Source organism: Megalobrama amblycephala, linkage group LG16 (assembly GCF_018812025.1).
Source record: "Megalobrama amblycephala isolate DHTTF-2021 linkage group LG16, ASM1881202v1, whole genome shotgun sequence".
NCBI classification, from domain to species: domain Eukaryota; kingdom Metazoa; phylum Chordata; class Actinopteri; order Cypriniformes; family Xenocyprididae; genus Megalobrama; species Megalobrama amblycephala.
The window spans coordinates 8,764,734-8,783,168 of NC_063059.1; the positions used below are offsets into that span (position 1 = coordinate 8,764,734).

Here is an 18,435-nt window from a genome sequence, read left to right on the forward strand (position 1 = left end):
ACACGTCTGCTCTAGAGTCCAGTGGCGGCGTGCTTTACACCACTTTGCATTGCACTTGGTTATGTAAGGCTTGGATGCAGCTGCTCGGCCATGGAAAAACATTCCATGAAGCTCTCTCTCTCTTGAGATAATCTGAAGGCCACACAAAGTTTGGAGGTCTGTAGCTATTGACAGCTATTGCTGAAAGTTGGTGACTTTTGCGCACTGTGCGCCTCAGCATGCGCTGACCCCGCTCTGTGATTTTACATGGCTTACCACTTCGTGGCTGAGTTGCTGTTGTTCCCAATTGCTTCCACTTTGTTGTGATACCACTAACAGTTGACTATGGAATATTTAGTAGTGAGGAAATTTCACGAATGGACTTATTGCACAGGTGGCAACCTATCACAGTACCACGCTTGAATTCACTGAGCTCCTGAGAGCGACCCATTCTTTCACAAATGTTTGTAGAAGCAGTCTGCATGCCTAGGTGTTTGATTTTATACACCTGTGCCCATGGAAGTGATTAGAACACCTGGATTCAATGATTTGGAGGCGTGTCCCAATACTTTTAGCAATATAGTGTAAGTGGGTTATGGGTCAACCGCTATATCACCCACCCATCAACTGCAAATTGAAATGACACTGCTGCAAAAAGTTACGAACAGATTGTGTTTACATGCTAACTGATTAAAGAAAAAAAATCCAATTCACTGACTAATATCGACTGACAAAACCCCCCTGCGGTTTTAAGATGCAGAGGTACTATTAGTGGAAACATTGCAGCTTTCTTTTTTTTGTACAAAAAATACAGTGAGTTGACAGTTATGAAGCAATTTCTCACTCCCACGGGTCACCAGCAGCTGCAAAAATCTCCACTGTCCATGGCTGTGTTTCTCAAAAGCATCATGAGCTAAGCTGATCGTAAAGACCATTGGTGGCAATCGTACTACAATGTGACTAAAGAATTCACAAGTAAGGCTTCTGCTTGTTGCACAATGACTGAACTTATGAGGTAGACTGCTTTAATATATAATATAATTTAATATAATTAATTATTTCATTATTTATTAATATTTTCCACAGAAATACACTACATGTTGAAAATAGCCTCACCAGAAACCAACTATTTAAAGAAGTCAACTTGAGAGGAAGATGGATGCTGGAAAAATAGTGGGAAATTGTGACTTTAGGGGCTGTTTATTCCATTAAACATATACCCTAAAAATGTAAATGAGTTAGTCCACAAACAAACAAACATAGGTGCTTTTGAGTCTGAATATCTATACGATGAAAGTTTAGTGAGCAGTATGCAAATTATTCCAGGTTTCATTTCAATTGAACCCACACATTTTGACTCATTTCCATGACCTTTCCTGCTATTTCTGGTTACTGTGTAAGATATTTTTAGAAATCATTTCAATACTGAATTGCTTATGAATAAATCAGACCAAATTTTATTTGATTTGAATGATTTATTAAAAAGAAGGGAGTCAAAACAACGATTTACTCACAAATCAGACATGATTGCAGGTGAATTTTACTGTAGACAAGCTCTAACCAAGAGCAAGATCTAGCCAATAAAATATTTTAGAACACCGAAAATGTAAATCTATAATTTTTCCGTGGCCTTTGCGATTTTATTAGAACACCTGTCACAGGAATGCCTTTTCCAAGCATGGGACATTGTAAAATTCCTTGATATTTATAGGTTTTCCATGACCTGTTAGAAATCTAAGATGGCAGACTTAGAAAGAGAAATGTTAATTATAAACATCAAGTGCATTTAATACTGTAAAGTGTCAAAAATATTTTATTTCAAATAAAGTAAATTATTTTACTCATTCTTTTGTATTTTGTTGCTAAGTAACATGACTAATGTCTAACTGCGTTGTAAATAATTGTGAGCAGTAATTGCCACCTACAGGTGTGTGGAAAGCAACAAATCAGTCACTTTAGGGGTTTCTTTTCAGCACCTTAGTAAAGGAGTCATGAACTGGATTTTTTTTTTAAATTTTATAATGTTTCTTGAGGTGCACTTATAATCTTAATATGATTTTTTACATAAAAAATTGTCATAATTTAGAAATAATTGGCTTTTAGCCCTCTGATTTGAATGCTCTGTTTTAAGGGGCGTGTCTGCTGTGAGTCTTCAATGTAAACGCACACTGCTGCGATTGGCTAACATCTTTGCATATGAAATAAGTATTACATGTGGAATCCTCTCGAATACTTTTACTACATTTGTACTATTACAGCTGTCGAAATTAAAGGATTAGTTCACTTTGAAATGAAAATTAGCCCAACCTTTACTAACCCTCAAGCCATCCTAAGTGTATATGACTTTCTTGTGTCTGACTAAGACAAACAGAGAAATATTAATAAATATCCTGACGCATCCGAGCTTTATAATGGCAGTGATAGGGTTCAATGACTATGAGCTAAACAAAGTGCTTCAATCCACATCTGTCCATCATAAATATGTGCTCCACACAGCTCCAAGGGGTTAATAAAGTCCTTCTGAAGCGAAGCAATGCATTTGTGTAAAAAAAATATCCATATTTAACAAGTTACGAAGTCGAATATTGAGTTTCCGCCAGACTGCCTTCTGTATTCAGCGTACGCAGAAAGTGTAAACCTCTTGCAGTTCACAAAGCTTGCGTTACATCATGCGCCTTTGCTATTAAACTTATGGAAAAAGTGTAACTGATGTGATGCCAGTTTACACTTTCTTCGTAACTTGTATACGGAAGGTGGTCTGGCGGAAGCTTGATATTTGACTTCATAACTGGTTAAATATGGATATTTATTTTACACAAATGCATTGTTTCACTTCAGAAGGACTTTATTAACCCTCTGGAGCCGTGTGGAGCATATATTTATGATGGATGGATGTGGATGGATGCACTCTGTTCAGCTCATACTCATTGATCCCTATCACTGCCATTATAAACCTTGGATGAATCAGGATATTTATTAATATTTCTGCAATTATGTTCATCAGAAAGAAGAAACTCATAAACACCTAGGATGGCTTGAGTGAGTAAAGGTTGGGCTAATTTTCATTTCAATTTGAACTAATCCTTTAACGAAACGGAAAGTGTTGATTATTGCATTATATTTCGATTGATTCTATTCCCATCACATGGAAGGTTGCAGTGATGAGCACTGAGCAGATGACTGACAGTTTGTTGATCGCCTGAATGCAGTGATCTCGTCATTACAACACAATTTCACACTCTCACAAAATGCTTTCACCATAACAACAGTGCAAACACAATGTAAATACACTAAGAGATTCATTATGTAGTGTAAGAGCGTGACTATAACAGGAGTTTTGGCAAGTGTCCAGATAAACTCACGCTGCGTGATTGACAGCTTCAGCCATTATTAAGAGAGCGTTCTTTGAAGTAAAAATACTAGTATTATTCATTATGAATTTAACTGTCATTACCGGTTTAAAAATGAAATGCGTTACTTACAGTTTGTGGGGTCCTTGCTGGTTCCAGAACAGTTGGTACAGCATGATCTTTGAGCAAATAATTTTGGGCAAAGCCAGTATCATATTGCAACTTGTTCTCAAAACAGTCACTGGTAAAATGTACAGTACAAACATGCAAGTCCGCACTGACCTAACTAGGAAGTTCGTTAAAAATAATCTGAATCCATTTTTCTCAGACATCGGTATCCTTCAGCAGCTTATGCAAAGATGATGTTTTTCCACAGCCAGGAAGAACACAACATCTGCGTTATCATCACAATCTTATCGTAAACATCTACTTTAGATCCACTCACTGCTCATCGACTGAACACCAGTGGGCGGGGGCAACAATGCAATGATGTAAAAGTAGCCGTTGTTGTCTTGCTTCAGAGGCAGTCGTATGCAAACGATTGTGCCCGTGATGTCACATGCCAACTCGGATTCAAACGAAGCTTTTTTTACAGCTTGATTATATACATTTTATTTTTTTTTATTGATGACAAAGACATTTTAAGTTATTGAACTTGCAGGATGTATTAATGATAACAAAAAGACCTCTTTTGATGCCAAAAGATCAAGGAAAATTTATTTCTCAAGTCATGACACCTTTAAAGGTCCCGTTCTTCGTGATCCCATGTTTCAAACTTTAGTTAGTGTGTAATGTTGTTGTTAGAGTATAAATAAAATCTGTAAAATTTTAAAGCTCAAAGTTCAATGCCAAGCGAGATATTTTATTTAACAGAAGTCGCCTACATCGAACGGCCAGTTTGGACTACATCCCTCTACTTCCTTCTTTAATGACGTCACTAAAACAGTTTTTTGACTAACCTCCGCCCACAGGAATACACAAGAGTTGCGTTTGTAGAGTGTGTTTGTCGCCATGTCGTCGAAGCGCTGTTATTTTCATCCCGCAGTCCAATCACCGGGTCTGATTCCGGCTCAAATTGATAGGGTAAAATTAAAGACATGTTTACAATAACACTGAGCGCGTGCATCTCCACGTTATGGTAAGAGGCGTGACCTTTCCAGGCACGGTGCGCTAAGCTGCTGTCGAATCACAACACAGGAACCGCTGGCACAATCAGAACTCATTACGTATTTCTGAAGGAGGGACTTCATAGAACAAGGAAGTCATCAGCCCGTTTTTATGACAGTGGAAACGCGGTATACAGATAAGTAAATTATGTGAAAAATACTGTGTTTTTTTACACGCGAAACATCAACACATGTTATATTGCACACTATAAACACAATCAAAGCTTCAAAAAAACCACGAAAAACGGGACCTTAAAGATTTGTAGTCTGGGTGAGTTGATGCTAGCTACTGAAAGTCATAGCCAGTCTTCAGATTTTGGGCAGTCTGAGTTTGAGTTGCGATTCCGTTCAGTCAGAGAATATAAAAACATGTTTGATATTTTGAGCCGATTTTAGAACACTTTTTTTTTTGTCACACGTCACCTAGAAATGAGGTGCATTGTGTGAGTTTGTTGTGTTCAGAAAGAATTTAAAGTCTGATAGTGTGTGATCCTCAGTCATTTAGTGTATTATTTCCACGATTGCACGCATGTGATTCACGGATCAATTGCAAGTTTCACAGCAATAGAGTAAAAGGTTATCATTTGCATGTGTTTTATCTTGCTAGTTTACACATTAAATAGATAGAAAACCATTCCAGCGCTAGAAGAGGCAAAAGAGGATTTAATTTGCTGTTATCTGTGTGCATAGACACACATACATACAAGGCTCGCGCACACACACAGAGAGAGAGAGAGAGGTGCATTTCAGATAGCTCACGTAACTCCAAATTGATTTCTCTTTTGCATCCTCAATGCACTCGGATGGACACATACATGCATTGTGTCAGTCAAAATACCTCTCTCGGCAAGTATTCTCGTAAACACATTCGGTTATGTCTTAAAGGTACAATTTGTAGGACCTGCCACTAGATGGCGCACTACCAAAAAAATAACAATTGCGTGGTTTGATGACGCTAAGAAGGTGTGTGGAATGATGGGATTTGTTGTCTTCTACCCAACCGCTGATGGCCATCAATCAGACGGAAAGATAAATCATGGATTTAACGGATGAGGTAAAGTTTTATAAATGTATAAACTATGGATCAGACGCGTCCTCGCGCGGGTCTAAAGAGACGCGATGCCCCCGCGTTTGGCGTGTATGCCCCATAATACTAATCGTGTTGATCGTTATAATGGCATACGTTTTCTGTAAAGATACGAATCAAAACAACTCACCTGTCGAGTAAAACACAAGCGAGATTGGCATCTCTTTCTAGGTGAAGTTTGTCGCGAAGCTCTCTCCATCTAGAAAATGCAACATCCGATATTGATCCTCGCTCTTTCTCTCCTCTTGTCCCAAACTCTTCTTGGGTTGTTTGGTTGGCCCGTACGCTTACGTTTACGGGAACTGTCCTTGTCGACAGAACCAGCGGCAGATGGTAAACAGTAATTATGTTCCATAAATAAGTAACACAATCCACCATAAAACGTGCAAGAAGTAAATAAGGAAGTGCTTGAAGCAAGCTAGTGGTTTGCTGGACGCTAGACACTACTTCCGCATTTGTCCACGAACACTTGTCATGTGGTTTCTACGTCAGTAAAGGCGGTAACAAAGGGTAACTGACGTCATTGACAGGCGACTGCACTGCCCCGTGTCACTGTTTAGAATGGGAGTTTTCTCATGATTTACAAGTAGTTGAAAACATTAGAGATATTGTTAATAATCAGCTGGACAAAATATATGTGGTTTTTGGATATTTTACTGCGAATATCTTACAAATTGTACCTTTAAGTGAACGAGGTGAGAATTTGGATGTGTATCTATCGGATGTGTGCGTTACTCTTAAAGTGACAGCAACCTATAAATACCTGCTGTTTGTCATGTAAATCAAACAACAAAACACAGCTTTAACAAAGATTAATCTATATTAAATTTATACAGTGAACAGTGTCAATTTACATTTAATTACTACATTTCTGTACATGAAAATTAATACTACAGTTAGACCTTATACTTTATTTGTAACTTTATGATGTATTTATCTATGCTTGTAATTGGTGTACAGTAGGCTATTTGTTCTTTTTACAGTCTGTTCACTTGCCTTTAATAATGTATTAGTTAGGCTAGTAGTTTTTGCTGTGGTATCAGAGTAGCTAGTTAAATTGGGCCAAGTAATAAATGCAAAGTTACCCCTCATCCCCTTTTTTCTTTTTTGCGCAGATTTGAAAAATGATCCGATCCTGACTTAATAACTGTGATATGATCCGAATCGTGAGTTTTGTGATCCGTTTAACCACTAATGCTTATAGTTTTATAGGCAACAGCAGTCAACTACAGTCAAGTGGACAGTTTTACTTTCATATCCAGTTTTATCTTGGTTTAAATCTATAGATATGTTTGTACCAGCTGTACAATACAACGGTGGGGAAAACACAGGGCATTTCATAAGCATTGTGGCTAACCTCATAAAGAATGTCACCTAACCTGTTTCTCAAATGGTCTATTGAAGAGAACATGCCACAGATGCTCCCAAAAATCTGATCTCAATCTTTCCTTTCTTTTCTGATCTCAGTCTTTCACCTGTTGTAAACACGTACATCTAAATGTGTCTTTTCCCCCTCCCCTACAAATGAAAACAGAGAGACTCTCACAAAACACGCTAGGAAGACTAACCTGAAAAAAAGTACCAAGAGCAAGTATGAGAGTTTCCCACTGAAGAGCCTCCACCTACAATCGGTTATTGACCTTCTATTTTTATCTCAGCATCTGATCTTATCACCAGCAAGCATCTGCTTGAGTTTCCCTCTCATTAAGATATGAGTCCCCACCTTCATTAATTAGAAAAGGAATCCTGGTTACACTTTCAAACGTTTCTCTTTCCTATCTGTGCTGAATGCAGTTTATGACACATGTACATACATAGTTGATAATGTGCTAGACTTTCAGTACAGTAATTGGAATTGTTGTACATATAATGTATTCTACAGTAAAGAATACGTTGCATTCTTTTAAATACATTAGAGTACCATGATACATGAATATGGTAATTCATATTCAAATAGCAAGTTATTTCAGAAAAGTACTGGCTGTTTTGTCAAAATGAGAGTGATTTTTAGCTGGTTGTAACATTATAAATCATCAGCTGTTCTGAAAATGATTCCAACATTATCGTTATAACACTGTGGTTGTGGACCTCTATTCTCATAGAATTTAGAGTGATTATAGTTACAGTCTCGTCCTTGATGTGAACGTCCCTTAACGGCAATTTCAAAGATCGTTGGAACCAGTTTTTTTTTTTCCAGCTGATGAACGACTCTAAAGAGCTTGAGCATTTAAAATAAAATAAACACAATGGTGGCGAGGACGCCAATATAATGCTCGTTAAGGCCAATTCACACCGCACAGACAAACACCAACAAACACGTTTGTTGGGTTTTGTCTGATCAGTGTGTTACACGTCTGTTAGAGTTTGTTTTCACCTGACTGACCATAGTCAGTCTGTGTTTGCTGGGGCAGTGTGAACATACTTAAAGGGATAGTTCACCCAAAAATGAAAATTCTGTCATCATTTACTCACCCTCAAATTGTTCCAAACCTGTATGAATTTCTTTCTTCTGCTGAACACAAAAGAAAGTGTTTTGAATAATAGGGGTAACTAACCAAACAGTTGATGGGCACCATTGACTTCCATCATGTGCGGACTGGCCATCTGGCATACGGGCACTTTCCCAGTGGGCTGACGTGCTTTTTGGGTTCGACGGTCGCCGACCGCAAAAAAAAAAAAAAAAAAAATGAAAGTGAAAGTGAAAGTGGTAGGCCTAGATCGGCGGCCCAATACTTCTTCAATTGACACTGGGCTGCTGGCCCAAAACACTTTAGTCAAAAATATCACATAGGCTAGTGTTTTTTTTTTTTTCCTTCTGACAGACGCGGCTCATGAAACATGTAGCTCAGCAGCCCATTGGTTGTTTTCTTGATTGACACTGGACTGGCCCAATCATATCTTTGAACAGTACCATCTATAGGATTTCTTCCTGCATGCAGTTTCAGTGTGATGGTGATCATGGAGAAGAAACGCAAAGGAGGTGCAGAGAAGCTGCGTGAGAGAAAAAAAACGCTGCCAAATTGACACAAATGTTTTCGGCAGTAGCAGCAGGGGCGTAAATAGCGGGGGGGACAGGGGGGTCAGGACCCCCCCATCTGAGTGCTGTCTCCCCAAAAAAATATAATTAATAACCACGCTAAGTATTGTGTATTAAATTATAAAACTTAAAATAATTATGTAAGTAGTAAAGCAATACAAACACAAACGGGCATTTTAAGTTTAGAAACATTTGGAGTCACCCCTCCCTTGCCTCACAGTGGTTTGGTCCACCGCGCACGTCACACTCGCTTGTGTGTAGATTCTGTAGAAGTCCGGCGGCGCCGGCGGGAGAGAACAGTTATACAGACAGATGAGTTCCAGCAAGGCTGTCAAGGCTATTTTATTCAAAAACATCGGATGAAGTGATTATTTTCTCTTTAATGCTGACGGTGCTGAGTAATTAGTCATAACAACAACAACAAAAAAAGATAACTGATGTTTTTTTTTCCCGTGAGTCCGCTATTTTAGTGATTTATAATGTTACCTAGCTTGTTTACCATAGCTTGTTGGATATAAGTCACCCACACCAACAACAATTAACATTGTGATAAGAATATGTAAACTGTAATAAGGCTAATAGATTTACTGTTGTGTGTTGGGTTATGCTCAGTGTGTATTCATTGTATTTTGGTGACTTGGTTGTAAACAACTTAAAATAAACAAATAAAATAAAATGTTATATATATATATATATATATATATATATATATATATATATATATATATATATATATATATATATATATATATAAGCGGAAGGACGGGTGGTATTTGTGATCTTATGTGGTGGTGGTTGTAAACAACTTAAAATAAATAAACAAATAAAATTAAAAATTTATATATATATATATATATATATATATATAATGAAATTATATAATTAGTAATATATAACTATATAGTCATGAAATTTTATATATATATATATATATATATATATATATATATATATATATATATATATATATATATATATATATATATATATATATATAAAGCGCGGAAGGACGGGTGGTATTTGTGATCTTATGTGGTGGTGGGCCGGTCTGGGCCAAAATGCCAGGGCCGATTTTTGGTCCCAGTCCATCCCTGACTTCCGTGGTATGAAAAAAACCCTCAATAAGGCCCCGTCCACACGGAGACGAGTTTCAGTGTAACCGCACAAATTTTTTTACGGATAGGCGTTTCGTCCACACGGATCCGGCGTTTTCGAAAGGTGAAACCGGAATTTTTTGAAACCGGGTCCCAGAGTGGAAAAATTTGAAAACGCCGGCTTGGCGTTGTCGTGTGGACGGGTCAATCCGTATATTTTCTGAAACGATGATGTCATCACCCCACGTGTCGACCCTAGTCAGACGCGCTAACACCACAAAACAGCACCAACAACAGCAATAGCAGACTCTACATGCTTGTGTTCGTGCTGCAGAAGCTAGTGAACCAAAATAAAGTGTTATTTCTAAGCTTTGCTAAAGTTTGTATTCAGCGCGCAAGGTTTATGCGCATGCTCCAAGTCTTCTTCGCTGCTTTAAGTGCATTTCTGCGGCAGAATTACAGCGCCACATAATGGTCTGGCATGTATACTACATCGTTTTGAGTCGTTTCAGTGGTTTCGTGTGGACGCAGATATTTTTTGAGACGAGGAAAAAAAAAGATCGGTTTAGGGTAAGCTCCGGCTTCGTGTGGACGTAGCCTAAGTCATTATTCAACTGTTGGGTTTCTGACATTCTTCAAAATATCTTCTTTTGTGTTCAGCAGATATATGTATATAGGCCTATCTATAAAATATAATTTTTAATTTTCTAACTGCTTTGAATATGGCTCATCCTATTAGAGGCATTGTTATTTTTCTATATTAAAGGGTTAGTTCACCCAAAAATGAAATTTCTGTCATTTATTACTCACCCTCATGTCGTTCCACACCCGTAAGACCTTCATTCATCTTCAGAACACAAATTAAGATATTTTTGATAAAATCCGATGGCTCAGTGGGGCCTCCATTGACAGCAAGACAATTAACACTTTCAATGCCCAGAAAGCTACTAAAGACGTATTTAAAACAGGTTCATGTGACTACAGTGGTTCAACCATAATGTTATGAAATGACGAGAATACTTTTTGTGCGGCAAAAAAACAAAATAACGACTTTATTCAACAATATCTAGTGATAGGCGATTTCAAAATATGGTTTCATTAAGCTTCATAGCTTTACGAATCTTTTGTTTCAAATCAGTGGTTTGGAGCGTGTATCAAACTGCCAAAGTCACACCCCCCAGAAATTTCAAAACACTTATGACGTAACAAAGCCTCGTTTACTGAAATCACGTGACTTTGGCAGTTTGATACACGCTCAGAACCACTGATTCACAACAAAAGATTCGTAAAGCTTCGAAGCTTCATGAAGCTATGGTGAAGTAAATACTAAAAGTTAGTTCAGGCAAGAATTAAAACAACAAAGTAAATTCTATATTAGTACTCAATTTAAGTTTGTAGAAATTAAAGCGTAAATATCAACATTATAAAATTAAGTAAAACTACTCAACTTTTCTGATACTGGTGTTCCCATCCTGTACTGGGCCTTAAATAATTAATGAGATCGATTTTTTATTTATTTATTTTTTTTTTTTTTTGCTGTTTTCCAGCTGTTTTATCATTGCTTTTGTAGTTATGATTGCCATTTTGTGATATTTGGAGTTCATTTTCTACTCAAAATGCCACATTCACACTCGATCCATTGAATGTTACCGTCATTGTGTACCAAGTATTGAGGTCTCTGTGTTCAGGTGGCGCGTTACTTCTAATATGAGGATATGGTGTCTACACCATATCTGTTGTATTATTTACTTAGATGTTTCTAATTAAAGCATACACTTTAAAAGCATGGTTTAATTCAGTGTTATATTGTTTGAGTAAAACGTATTGCAAAAGAAACTTCAACAAAGTAGAAATTAATCAACCTTTTACTGGCCAAGTTAAAATTACATATTTTCTTTGTTAATTTTACTTATCTTAGTTAAGTAGAGTTACTTAATTCCATATTTGAAATTTACTTTAAAAATGTGCGTGGAAAAACTTGCTACAGAAAAATTTAGTAAATTTTACTTATTGTTTTTTAGAGTGTAGATATTGTTGAATAAAGTCGTTATTTTGTTTTTTTGGCGCACAAAAAGTATTCTCATCATTTCATAACATTAAGGTTGAACCACTGTAGTCACATGACCTGTTTTAAATATGTCTTTAGTAGCTTTCTGGCCATTGAAAGTGTTGATTATCTTGCTGTCAGTAGAGGCCTCACTAAGCCATCGGATTTTATCAAAAATATCTCAATTTGTGTTCCGAAGATGAACGAAGGTGTTACAGGTGTAGAACAACATGAAGGTGAGTAATTAATGACAGAATTTTCATTTCTGGCTGAACTAACCCTTTACACATCTTCATTTCCACACATCTAATCATTTAGCCTAGATACTATCTGAAGGATTCTTCCACATACATTATGTTCATATATTGATGTTCACCAGGGTTGTTCACTTCACTATTTACAATAGAGTGACAGGGACAGTACAAGTGTTTGTCTTTGTGTGGGCTGTGTAGGAGTATGTGGTATGCATGTCTTCATAGGAAAGTACAAGCATCTGAATGGGGGATGTCCCAGCACATCCAAGAGAAGAAAAGAAGAAATGCACTGGATCTGGGTGAAAAAAACAACAACTTCATATCAGTATAAACATGATAGCCACACCAGCCCCCGCCAACCACAATTATGCATAAACATCACATCCACTAATATCTCCTTAGGCAAACCACATTTTCCTCTTTTTCAGAAGTTTGGTAGAGCTGAAGAAATAGTGCTTGATGTGAAAGTTTTAGGCCTGACATGTATTTCCCTAAACAGCAGCCACATGTCATTGACCTTTTATCTTCATTTCATCTCCGTTGTGCTGCCGCTGAAATCTCTGCACCTGTTACGACAAATAGGCAAAATGAAAAGGGGTGTTTGATAGCCAAAGTGTATGTTCAGTCACTTTTAGCAATTCTGTCACTGTGATGTTCTGACCATCATCCTTCTCTTATGTTTCCAACCACAGCCACTAGCGAAAGAAACAGAGGAAGCACACCACACACACACAGAGAGAGAGAGCGTGAGAGAGAGAGAGAGAGAGAGAGAGAAGAGGTCCAAGGCTAGAAAATGAGAGCATGAAAAGGGGAAACCCTGTGGGAGAGACCATGTCTAGATGCTCATTCAATTTCACAGCCACATTTCACACTACAGCACACACTAAGGTGAGTAAAGTAATCTCTCTCTCATATTATGATATAATAGTCCAAAATTAATGGTATTGCTTAGTGATTATACGTAATGAATATTGCCATTTGATTGTCATTCTTTATATTCCTTACTGCAGATTTTAATTGAACAATTAATTTCCACTGGGTTTTGAATTTAGCCATAGATCAGTGACAAATGTGCAGTCTATCTTCATATAGTTGAACAACAACACATTCAGGGCCATATCCACCATAGGGGGGATGCGTAAACCATAACATTCAGATTAGAAGTTGATCAATATGCAATTTCCAATAACCAATTCTTAAAATTTAACTATTGATTCTCCCAAACCTATATTTGGTTACATTCTTGAGCACAATGGCCATCTACAGGCTTCAAGGAGTCTCCTGTTTGAAATAGATTTATTATGCAGTATGACACTATTTTTAAACTTGACTAATTAGTAAATTGGTCAGTCTGGTAAATGAAGGTTCATTTTGTATTGCTGATTGGTTCTCAGAGAGCTGAGGGGAACAGTAATGGTAAACTCTTTGGAAAACTCAGCATAGATATTGTCAAGACTTTCTTTGCAAGAACTAATCGATTCTGTCATCAAATCAAATATTTCACATCAGTAGTAAAACATTTATTTTGGAAGATAACTGACTTTACAGAAAAATGTCCAACTTCAAAGAACACTGGGAAGGTTACTTTCTACCCACCTGGATGTTAAGACTGGGTATCTTTGTGGGCAACATGGGAATTCACCTTTGAGACAAACATACCACTGCTCTTTTAGCCATACATACATTCAAAACTAGAAACCAGCATGGAGAGAGAGTAGATGGTCTATGGGTTTAAATATATTTACTCACCACATGATGTTGTACTAAGCATTTAGGTCAGCAGGCTGTATGGTGGTTTCTGCCACTTCATTCACTGTGAATGTATCATTGGTTTCACTGATGCATTTGATTGCTTTTTCTCTGTCTCTGCTTTAGTCACGGAGATGACCAGCTCGAATAACCCCAGGTTCCGCCTCTTGGTTGGCTGGTGCTGCCTGATGACTTCAGCTCTTTTGATAGTGACTGTATATCTTGCAATTGAAAATTTGCAAAAAAAGGTAGGATAACCTGAGATTCCATCCAACCTCACTGCCTCTTATCATGTAGAAAACTTTAGCGTAGCCTGTTTTCAAGCATATTCTCCCATCTAGCATTGGTATACCCAATGGTCCCACCTTATGTTATAAGTTGAGCAAATGTAGGTGGTTGGGATAAACAGAACAATGTTTTGAAAGTCAGGACAGTATTGTAATGGCACACTTCAGTTTTACTGCAATATTACTTGATATTTCTAAGTTGTTTGTTCATTTTCCAACACGGTCTCATGGCAATTTGTAAAAATTTTACATTTTTGGTAAATTCGTACAATCTAATTCCTGCCCTTTTTTTTTGTGGTAATACCTGCTTATGTCCCAGAGGTGGTTTGGGGTGGACCTTTATGCTCACTTTTTACATTTTTGTACAATTCATATTGTACGGATTAATACTTAATCACCAGCACGTAAAATAGTTATGTTTTCCTGTGAGATTGGGTCATTTTGAAATAAACATGATCTTCTTTTCTTTTTTTCTTCAGCCTGATACAACAGGAAATAAGTCCAATTCAACAGGTTTGCTTATTAATCTGTGTTCCTCCACTTTTAAAAAGTACAATTGAATGAAAAATTGCATAACTTCACCATGAAAGTAACAATCTAATACTCTTTTACAGAAAACACCAAAACTGACCAACTGATAGGTGAGAAATGTTGAACTTTTTATTGTGAACAGTTATATCCAATGTGAAAAGAAATGTAAACAATAGATGAAAAGTATCAGATCTGTCCATAGTCTATTAGGTAATTCATTTTTTCCAAAGCTATCATCTGTCATTCTGGGAAATATTAGTAAAGTGAAAATATTTATGTTGCACTTTCAGGATCCCCGTACGGTCCGTCTTTTAACGACTATATCCATCTTATCAGAGGTGAGGTAACATCTTTCTTCTGTGGACCTAATTCACTTTTTCTCTTTCCCATTTCCCCATTTTGCACTTTCCCTTTTCTGCATTTCTCGCTTCTTTCTATATCATAAAAACAAGAGAGATTGGGACTTTTGGTTGTGTCATTATGTCTCTTGGTGAGGAAGTTGGATATGTGGTTCTCTGCTTTTAAAGAATCTTTTGTGGCATAAAAGTGATTAAAGTCAAGTTACCACTTTCACATATCCACATCACATCTGTAAATAAAGCTCGACCTAGTCGTTTTCTGCGAGGTAACTTGAGGTCACCTGGTTCACCTTCACTCCATTCAAGTAGGAGGATGTACCTTTTTTTTTTAAAGCACTCACATCTCATTCGTGTGACTGTCGCCTGCACACGCTTATAAGATGAACCAGATTCAGTGACCACAGTGACACTTCTGAGGTGATGCTGAATGTTTATCGCAGAGGCGTTGTGAATCAGTGGAAATTTAACTAGTCTAGGCTAAATGTGCACGGCTCTATGTATGAGGAAGGAGGTGGAAACGTTCCTTTAAAAGTCTCTCCTTCCCTGACCTCACTTCACGTCCTGTGTGAAGTGTGTTTTCATATATATGTGGGATGAATGGCAGCTCCGACCCCCACAAATGGAACATTGACACAAGAAAATGAAAAGGGCAATTAAATAAAAAGATAAGACTCTTTAATTCTGATTTATTCGTGTTAGAATTAAAAAATGAATGAGCCCCATAGCAACTTTTTTTTTTTTTTTTTTTTTTTTTTTAATTGAATAGCTGGTTTACATGTTTAATGTTAATGTTAAATAGATAAAAAGTGAGTAAAGCAGGATTCTTTGATAAATAGAAAGTTCAAAAGAACAGCATTTATTTGAAATAAAAAATCTTTTATGACACTATAAATGTTTTACTCACTTTTGAGCAATTTAATTTAAATTGTCCTTACTAATAAAAAATAAGATAGATAGACAGATAGACAGACGATAGATAGATAAATAGATAGATTGACAGACAGACAGACAGACAGACAGACAGATAGATAGATAGATAGATGGATAGATAGACGGACGGACGGATGGATGGCAGATAGATAGATAGATAGACGGACAGATGGATAAATAGATAGATAGACGGACAGATGGATAGATAGATAGACAGACAGACAGACAGACAGACAGACGATAGATAGACGGACGGACGGACAGTGGATAGATAGATGGATAGATAGACGGACGGACGGATGGATGGACAGCAGATAGATAGATAGATAGATAGATAGATAGACGGACGGTGGATAGATAGATGGATGGATGGATGGATAGATAGATAGATAGATAGGTAGATAGATGGACGGATAGATAGATAGATGGATGGATGGATGGATGGATGGATGGATGGACGGTGGATAGATAGATGGATAGATGGACAGACGGACGGACGGATGGACGGCAGATAGATAGATAGACAGACAGACAGACAGACAGATAGATAGATAGATAGATAGATAGATAAAATCTATCTATCTATCTATCTATCTATCTATCTATCTATCTATCTATCTATCTATCTATCTATCTCTATCTATCTATCTAGGCTGAATTTGGAATAGCATACTGTTTGATAGAGTAGTATGTTAGTATAGTATTAAAATTCAAATTCAGCCAATCCCTTTAACTTCCTGTTTTATTAAATATGTCAACACAGGAGAGAATCTTTAGTGGGGGTTTGAATCATAACAAACTTTTTTATGTATTAATATAAGCATTGTGTTCCTCCTAAAAGCACACAATAAAGTGTTAATAACTGGGAAAGGTTTTCAGACTGCACACTAATATTTCCATTCTCTTCCTCAGACACGAAAAAAAACTGGATATGTAGTGATTCACGCCAGAGAAGCTTCCTCTCCTTAAATAAAGGCACAGTCAATATTACAACCAGCGGTCTTTACTATATCCATGCTCAGGTAACCTTCCAAAAACCCCGTCATCAAACAACACCAGAGACGAAGAATGAAGCAAATGTTTATTTGCTCAAAAACAGTGGTCCTGGGATACAAGCCAGAAAACTGAGTGAGGTCAAAGGCTATGAACCAGGATCACTGACAATGATCCGGATGGTCAGGCTGACAGAGGGAGAGAGCATCAGCCTGAATATAGAACCTGGATCCCTGGTCCTATCAAGTAATGATTACCATACTTACTGGGAAATCTTGCTTTATAACAAAGAAGTCTAAATCTTTCAGATTCTTCTTAAGGGATTTAGGGTTTAAAGGAACAGTTCAGTATTCCTTAAAGAATTACAAGACCCACAATTCAGTTTCTGAGTGTTTGTTAGCCCAGTGTTTCGCCTGAAGAATTAAATCCATCTGTATTTATATTTACAAAAGTAAATAATAAAAGATGTTTGTATGGTTAGTTCTCAAGCCTTTATGGGTTTCAAAGGGAATATTTTCTTCTTTATATGTGTTCAAACATAATGTATTTTTATATTATATGACATATTTTAGAGTAATTGTTTAAATATTTAGAGATTTATTGCTGAATTGCAAATGGTTTCTCAGGTTGTGTATTTTATTTTATTTAATTTCTTTTATAAAGTAAAGTGCTGTAAATAGTCTTCAAAATGTCCAGTAATTTGTTAATTTAATACATAAATCATGATGAACTGAAGTCAACGTGATCCTTTGAAATGAACTTTTTTTTTAAATAATTTATTTGTGAACTAATGTTGTTCTACCTGTAAGCTATGTCAAAATAAAAGTCTTTTCACTGCAACATACATCTGTATCCCTGCTTGAATTGAACTGTGAGCAACAGCACAACAGTTTTAGTACAACCTCTGACTCATTTAGCATGAATAGCTTCCCATTTACTACAGACAGCCACACGAGGGAGTCATGCATCACAGGAACAGTGGCCTTGGTCACTTCTGAAAGCAAACCACCGAAACTTAAAACCCACTTTCGCCGCAGATACAAACATTGTGTTTCGATTGCGTACGCATGCATCATATCTAGAAGGCCAAAGATATGAGGAAGCTTCCCCGCTTTGCAGAACTACCTAACTTAATGTTAAGGTCAGGGAGAACGGTGTGTGTCAAGGTCAATATTTAGCACAAAGTCTAGTTTTGGTTTTTCGGTTATAGTCTCCTGAAACAATGTTGACATTTTAAGTATCTAATCTTGATGGAGTACAGCTACTGTACGAAGTTGAAGATATTTCCAAAAGTCTACCCTCGCTGACAAACTGTAACCGCAAAAGACACTGACAGCTAATTTCATGTGCTGTGAGTCACAATTCTGAATTCCCCGTATCTATAAATCCTCTTCTTTAGTTTATTCCTCGGCCCACACTGAAAAGTCATCTCACCTTTGTGTCTTCAATCATGTCATTTGGTGGTTGAGGTAGGGATGAGTTGCATAATGTATAAAGAGCATGTGACAACAGCGTGTGGTGCTTCACTTATTATTAAGGGAAAAATGAATTCACAATTTTTATTTATTTTTG

At 37.0% G+C, this 18,435-nt stretch overlaps 1 protein-coding gene and 1 long non-coding RNA gene across 3 annotated transcripts in view; one reads left to right on the plus strand and one right to left on the minus strand.

Moving 5' to 3' along the window:
- Nucleotides 1–8,983, minus strand: part of LOC125248155 — an 11,074-nt gene extending 2,091 nt beyond the window's left edge. Inside the window, exon 1 of the long non-coding RNA XR_007180258.1 lies at nt 8,138–8,983. This is a non-coding gene — a long non-coding RNA (uncharacterized LOC125248155). The remainder of the gene's footprint in view (nt 1–8,137) is intronic.
- The window catches only part of lta (lymphotoxin alpha (TNF superfamily, member 1)), a 23,494-nt gene extending 5,787 nt beyond the window's left edge, over nt 1–17,707 (plus strand). For both annotated transcript variants that reach the window (XM_048159835.1, XM_048159834.1), the window contains 6 exons: nt 12,707–12,902; nt 13,890–14,011; nt 14,530–14,563; nt 14,665–14,691; nt 14,872–14,919; nt 16,783–17,707. In XM_048159835.1, coding sequence (XP_048015792.1) covers nt 13,898–14,011; nt 14,530–14,563; nt 14,665–14,691; nt 14,872–14,919; nt 16,783–17,162 — 603 coding nt within the window. In that variant the 5' untranslated portion in view covers nt 12,707–12,902; nt 13,890–13,897 and the 3' untranslated portion in view covers nt 17,163–17,707. The remainder of the gene's footprint in view (nt 1–12,706; nt 12,903–13,889; nt 14,012–14,529; nt 14,564–14,664; nt 14,692–14,871; nt 14,920–16,782) is intronic.
- The last annotated feature ends 728 nt before the right edge of the window (nt 17,708–18,435 follow it).